The 7,224-nt window shown below is 46.1% G+C and overlaps 1 protein-coding gene across 1 annotated transcript in view; it reads right to left on the reverse strand.

The window, feature by feature from the left end:
- Positions 1-7,224, reverse strand: part of PLCD4 (phospholipase C delta 4) — a 24,878-nt gene that overhangs the window by 1,582 nt on the left and 16,072 nt on the right. Inside the window, exons 9-13 of the mRNA XM_003784955.2 lie at positions 3,658-3,831; positions 1,969-2,125; positions 1,428-1,544; positions 1,014-1,186; positions 305-440 (exon numbers count right to left, since the gene is read on the reverse strand). Coding sequence (XP_003785003.1) covers positions 305-440; positions 1,014-1,186; positions 1,428-1,544; positions 1,969-2,125; positions 3,658-3,831 — 757 coding nt within the window. The remainder of the gene's footprint in view (positions 1-304; positions 441-1,013; positions 1,187-1,427; positions 1,545-1,968; positions 2,126-3,657; positions 3,832-7,224) is intronic.

Genomic DNA, 7,224 nt, shown 5'->3' on the forward strand with positions numbered 1-7,224 from the left:
GCCTCAGCCTCCTGAGTAGCTGGGACTTCAGGCACCCGCCACAACACCCGGCTATTTTTTTGTTGCAGTTTGGCCGGGGCCAGGTTTGAACCTGCCACCCTCAGTATATGCGGGCTGGTGCCCTACCCCCTGAGCCATAGGCGCTGCCTGGGAGAGGAATCTTTGTACTGTTTCATACTGCCTCTTACAGGGACCAAGAATAGGGAGACGTGTGGTAACATAGACTGTACTTAATGGAGGGCAACATAGAAGGAAAACAGTGGTCAGGCTCCCAACACTTCCCTCCTCAGCATGCCAGTCTTACCATTGTTCGACACATAGTTGGTCTCTTGCTGGGTTGTGTCTGGACGGACACCAAAGATCTGCACTTTCACGAGTGGATCCACAACGGACGCCTCTTTGCTCTTGTTCACTTTAGGGAGTTGCTGACCACTGATTATCTGTAACCGGGCTCTAGAACTTCACACAAGTTCTGGCTCAGCCCAGCACCCCACTCCAGCTGTCACACCCCAGAGGAGGAAACACAAGCCCTTTTGCTCTATAGCTTTTTGGTTTGCAAAAATTCTCCAAGGCTAATATTTTCTTTCAGTATTCTATCTGCAATTAAACGTGCATCTAAGTAGAAACTTAACAAGGTCTGAAAGTAGGCATACTAATGATATCCTCTTTTATAGCACTTACTGTGTACCAGTATTTCTTGTGAACACCTTATATTAACTGCTGTAACACTTACACATGAGGTAGGTGGTAGCATTACTCTCATTTTGCAGGTCTACTGACTTGAGGTACAGAGAGGTTAAGGAACTTGCTCAATGTTACACAACCAGGAAATGTATTTGAACCAGAAAGCTGGCTCCAAATACTAAAGATAGATGCTGTTAATCAGGCTCTTCTGCCTCTTACAAGGAGTGTAATTTCAACCATTTACACTTCTATCAGGCTGAGCCACCTCTTCCCCTATTTCTAACTCAGCTGTCCCAATTTCCTCCCAACAGTTTTTCTTTCCATCATACCTGGATTAAGAGGGACTGGGCCTTGAAAGGGCTAATGGGCCTCTCTGGGTGGAAGGAACTTTGAGCATTACGCAGGAAGTCTGGCTTCAGCACATAGCCACAGCCACCATTCTGGCGGAAGAGCCCATCATGGATGTCCATTTCAAGCCCTGCAGTCTGCATATTCATAGCCACTGAGGGACTCAGGAGAAAAGGAAGGAAAGATTCACCTTGGGAGCCTTTAGCCCCTCTTTCGGGGAGTTAAAAAGACAGATATTGGGTGCAAGACTGCCTACTGGGAATACTTCTATAGATAACATTGTTCTCAATCTGGTCATCTTTATGAAACATACCCTGGGCCTATTGCCAGTAGGGAACTTACTTCCCACCTGCTGCTCCTCCACTTCCTCCTCCCAGGCCCTGTTGCTTCCTCACCTATCTGGCAGCCTGCATTCCAGAGTTCCTGGGGGTTGTAGTTGGAAGAGTCTGTCCTCAGCCCACTGGGGTACACACGGCTTAATTGCCAGGTATTGTGCTGCACAAACTCATTACCTGTAAGAGGGTATAGGAAAGGGATGGAAGAGGACTTCCCTGGCCCCAAGAACCTGCCTGCTCATTCACTCTTCTCCCCCAACATCTCTTGCAGCTAGCTCCAGAGGTCTTCAATGTGCCTCTCTATTCTGTTCCATCTAGACCAGCAGTTCTCAACCTGTGGGTCATGACCCACAGGAACTATATTAAAAGGATTAAGAAGGTTGAGAACAACGGATCTAGACTATCTTGTCCCAGCTTTCTTTCTCCTAGAGCCTTGAGCCCACTACTCATAACTCCTTTCCCTTTACCTGTTCTGAAGAGTGTCTTAGCTCCTTCCTCTATCCTTAGCTCCCTGTCCTCTTTCATGAGACTTAACCTGCCTACCCATAGGCCTGAACCTCCTTTCCCATGTCCCTCCCTGTCCTTCCATTTTGATCCTGACCAGCCTCCTTGGCCAGGCCCCTGGCTTTGGATTCAGAGAAGGATGATATCTCATAGAAGCGGTAGTGCTCCTTTGAATGACTGAAGCTGCGGAATGAGACACTCTTCAAGTAGATAATCAGGTCAGAGAGGGATGGACACACGATGGGGTTGGATTTCTGGAGAAGGAAGATGGAATTGAAAGCTTAGCAGTCAGAGAGAAGAAGCTAATGGCCATCCAACCTAAGACTTTGCCCACTGCCTCCCCACTACATTCTCCCTCCTGCCTCACCTTCTGGGACAAGAGAAGTAACTCAGGCTTGGAAATAGAAGCCTGGTCTATAGTCTGACAACAGATAGGCAGACAAAACGGCGGGCACGTCACAACCTGGGGGTGGGAATGGGAATAAAGGCAGTCTGCATATACTGCTGGGATCAGTTTCGGCCTCTGGGCATGGAGGGTCTGCTCTGTGTTACATCCTGGTAACAAGTTTTTAACTTATTATTTGTAACAGAGAGGTGCCATCCTCCCTACTTCTCTTCTGTTAAATGAACAGTAACCTTTTGTCAAGGTGTACATAAATTCAGACAGATATGTCAAGGTATGCAAATGGTCATGGAAGTCACACCTAAAAGGACATGAGAGTCCCAGAGTAAAATCTTTGAATTTATTTCCTGAATTCCCATTTCCATCCCTGGACATGGCAGCACGTTAGATACCACAGCCCCGGAGAGAAGAGGAAAAGCTAGAATCAGTCAGCTGAGTGAGCCAGGAAAGTGCATAAGAGAGAGAAATGCAGGTTTCAAACAAGAATCTTGGAGGCTCCAACAATGGCATGCCTTTTCCCTCTGCCTCCCTTCCCCAACTCAAAGCTCTCCCGTTTCTGCTCCTCTTCAGCTATTTCTGGCCCTTCCTTAAACTCACCCTTTCCGAGAATCTTTTTCTAAGCCTACATTAATTGAAATCACAACAATCATTCCATTAACCCCACTTACCCAATATAATAATGCTACACATATACACACACTCTCATCAGTGGTTTTCAAACTGGCCTTTAAGAAGACTGAGAAGTACAAAGACATCTCAGGAGTACCTGGGGGACTGAGGAGAGAGCCAAATGGGTGCTTAAAGTAGGATGGTTCTCCATTTGTCTATTTTGAATACTGAGTTTCCATATAAGATTTCATTTTAAGACTCGGCGCCTGTGGCTCACGCAGCTAAGGCGCCAGCCACATACACCTAAGGTGGCGGGTTTGAATCCCCAGCCCGGGCCCGCCAAACAACAATGATGGCTGCAACCCAAAAATGGCCAGGCGTTGTGGCAGGCACCTGTAGTCCCAGCTACTTGGGAGGCTGAGGCAGGAGACTCGCTTGAGCCCAGGAGTTAGAGGTTGCTGTGAGCATGATGCCATGGCACTCTACCCAGGGGGATAGCTTGAGGCTCTGTCTCAAAAAAAAAAAAAAGAAAAAGAAAAAAAGAAAAGATTTCATTTTAAAAAGAAAAAAGAGTTCATGGCCCAAAGAAGTTGGAAAGCCACTGCAACATACAGGGATGCCACATATACATTCTTAGGCCTCTTTCAATGGAAGGAAGGGTCATTTTGCATCTTTGCCTTCCACTTCGTCTGGCTTGAGTTTCTTCACAAATAGCCCTCAGCTTGTGGTGCAGGCTGACCAAACGCCACAGCAGAAAGACCACTCCTGGCTTACCTTCTCCTTTTTGTCTTTCCTCCACGAGCTTAGCTCCTGGAGCTGAGGCTTGGTCTCTGTGTCATTTTGGCACTCCAGCATTAATTCTGTCTCCTCCTCCTCGTTCTCATCCTTAAGATCCTCCTCAAACACACTTAATTTCTTCCCCTTAACCAAGATCTTCCTCCGAAGCTCCTAAGGGACAAAAATAAAGGGAGTCTGGCAACCTCTTTGCTCTGGGGTCCTCCTGGGCATCATGCAGTTTCCATTGTTCTCAAAGGCAGAGAAAGCAACTGGTCAGAAGTTCCCATGGGGAGAGATTAGCAGTTTGATACATGCAGTAGGGATTTGCTTATTGGGGGGTTTTCTTGTTTGTTTTGAGACAGAGTCTCACCTATCACTCTGGGTAGAGTGCTATGGCATTATAGCTCACAGCAATCTCAAACTCTTGAGCTCAAGTAGCTGGGACTACAGGCTTCTGGCTAGTTTTTTAGTTTTAGTGGAGATAGGGACTAGCTTTTGTTTAGCTGGTCTTGAACTCCTGAACTCAAGCAAGCAATCCACCCACCTCAGTCTTCCAGAGTGCTAGGCATGAGCCATCACACCCAGCCCATCACCTCAATCTCTTGGACTCAGGCGATCCTTTTCCCTCAGCCTCCCCAGTAGTTGGGACTTCAGGCGCCCACCACAATGCCCAGCTTGTTTTATTTTCTATTTTTACTAGAAACGGGGTCTTTCTCTGGCTTAGGCTGGTCTCGAACTCCTGAGCACAAGCAATCCACCCACCATGGCTTCCCAGAATGCTAGAATTTTAGGCAGGAACCACCATACCCAGCCAGAACACAAACTCTTCAATCCAGCAATTTTGCTTCTACGTGTAGGATTCTATTTTTTTTAATTTTTATTTATTGATTTTTTTCAGAGAGAGTCTCACTTTGTTACCCTTTGTAGAGTGCTATAGCATCAGAGCTCACAACAACCTCAAACTCTTGGGCTCAAGCAATCCTCCTGCCTCAGCCTCTCAAGTAACTGGGACTTACAGGCACACGCCACAATGCCCAGCTACGTTTTTATTTTTATTTTGTCTCTTAAAATTTTTTTTATTAAATAATAACTGTATACATTAATGCATTTATGGGGTACAATGTGCCAATTTTATATACAATTTGGAATGCTTACATCAAACTGGTTACTATAGCCTTCACCTCAATTATTATGTTAAAACATTTATACTCTACCCAATTTTTTTTTTTTTTGCAGTTTTGGCCAGGGCCAGGCTCGAACCCACCACCCCTGGTATATGGGGCTGGTGCCCTACTCCTTGAGCCACAGGCACTACCCCATTATATGCTACTTTTAATAGATTTGGCATGTACCCTTGAAATATGCATCATAGGTGAGGTCCCACCGATTATCATCCCTCCACCTGGCCTCCCAGCTCCCCTCCCCTCACCCTCCTCTTCCCTCCCTCATCCTGGGCTATAGTTGTGTTTTATCTTTCATATGAAAGTGTGGGTAATTATATATTGGTTTCATAATAGTACTGAGTACATTGGATACTTTTTCTTCCATTCTTTTTCTTTTTCTTTTTTGCAGTTTTTGGCAGGGGCTGGATTTGAACCCGCCACCTCTGACATATAGGGCTGGCACCCTACTCCTTGAGCTAGAGGCACTGCCCCATTTTTCTTCCATTCTTGAGATACTTTACTAAGAAAAATATGTTCCAGTTTCATCCATGTAAAAATACCAGCTATGTTTTTTTATTTTTTATTTTTATTTATTTATTTTTTTTTGACGGAGCCTCACGCTATCCCCCTGGGTAGAGTGCTATGGCATCACAGCTCACAGCAACCTCCAACTCCTGGGCTCAAGCGAGTCTCTTTCCTCAGCCTTCCAAGTGGCTGGGACTACAGGTGCCTGCCACAATGCCCGGCCATTTTTTGGTTGCAGCCATCATTGTTTGGTGGGTCTGGGCTAGGGATTCGAACCCACCACCTTAGGTATATGTAGCTGGCGCCTTAGCCGCTTGAGCCACAGGTGCCGAGCCTGTTTTTTTATTATTATTTTTAATTCTTTTTTCAGAGACAGAGTCTGCTTTGTCACCCTCAGTAGAGTGCTGTGGCATCACAGCTCATAGCAACCTCCAACTCTTTGGCTTAGGTGATTGTCTTACATCAGCCTCCCAAGTACCTGGGACTACAGGCACCCACCACAACACTGGGCTATTTTTTTGTTGCAGTTTGGCCAGGGCCGGGTTCAAACCTGCCACCTTCGGTATATGGGGCCAGCGCCCTACCCACTGAGCCACAGGCACCACCCACCGGCTATGTTTTTAGAGACAGGGTCTCACTCTTACTCAGTCTGGTCTTGAACTCCTGAGCTCAAACAACCTACCAGCCTTGGCCTCCCAGAGTGCTAGGATTACAGGTGTGAGCCACTGTACCTGGCCTAAGATTCCATTTTAAAGAAAGTAAATGGACAAAGTTGTATGTACAGATGAAAAAACTTAAATGTAAGCCAGGCTCAGTGGCTCACTCCTGTAATCTGAACACTTGGGATGCTGAGGTGTGTGGATTGCCTGAGCTCAGAGGTTTGAGACCAGCTTGAGCAAGAGGAAAACCCCATCTCTAAAAATAGCCAGGCGTCGTGGTGGGCACCTGTAGTCCCAGCTACTTGGGAGCCTGAAGCAGGAGAATCACTTGAACCTAAGAGTTTGAGGTTGCTGTGAGCTATGATGCCATGGCACTCTACCAAGGGTGACAAACTAAGACTCTGTCTCAAAACAAACAAACAAAAAAAATGTAAATGTCTATCACATAGACAACTGATTGAATAAAGTCGAGTCCATAACATAAAATGGAATACCTTAGAACTGTTAGAAAGGAAAAATCACACATGAAAAGACATTCATGATATATATGTGAGGTGGAACAGGGATATAGAGAATGATCCTATTTACATTTTTTAATGATGTTTATATAAGCATTAAAAGATATAATGCATTACGCCTGTAATCCTAGCACTCTGGGAGGCCAAGGCGGGTGGATTGGGTCATGGGTCATGGGTTTGTGACTAGCTTGAGCAAGAGTGAAAGCCCCTCTCTAAAAATAGCTGGGCGCCAGGGTGGCACCTGTGGCTCAAAAGGGTAGGGCACCAGCCTCATATGCCAGAGGTGGCAGGTTTGAACCCAGCTCCGGCCAAAAAAAAATAAAAAATAAAAACAAAATTAAATTAAATTAAATTTTAAAAAAGAATTTATAAAAAAAAAAAATAGCTGGGCTCCCATAGCACAGTGGTAACGGAGCCGGCCACATACACCCAGGTTGGGGGGGTTTGAACCCAGCCCAGGCCAGCTAAAGAACAATGACAATTGCAACAAAAAATAGCTGGGGCTCAGTGCCTGTAGCCCAGTGGTTAGGGCGCTGGCCACATACACTGAGGAAGGCAGGTTTGAATCTGGTTTGGGCCTGCTAAACAACAATGACAACTGCAACAAAAAAATAGCCAGGGGTTGTGGCTGGCACCTGTAGGCTGAGGCAAGAGAATCACTTCAGCCCAAGAGTTTGAGGTTGCTGTGAGCTGTGACTT

This window comes from Otolemur garnettii, unplaced genomic scaffold (assembly GCF_000181295.1).
Source record: "Otolemur garnettii isolate 467f Iridium unplaced genomic scaffold, OtoGar3 scaffold00013, whole genome shotgun sequence".
Classification (NCBI taxonomy): domain Eukaryota; kingdom Metazoa; phylum Chordata; class Mammalia; order Primates; family Galagidae; genus Otolemur; species Otolemur garnettii.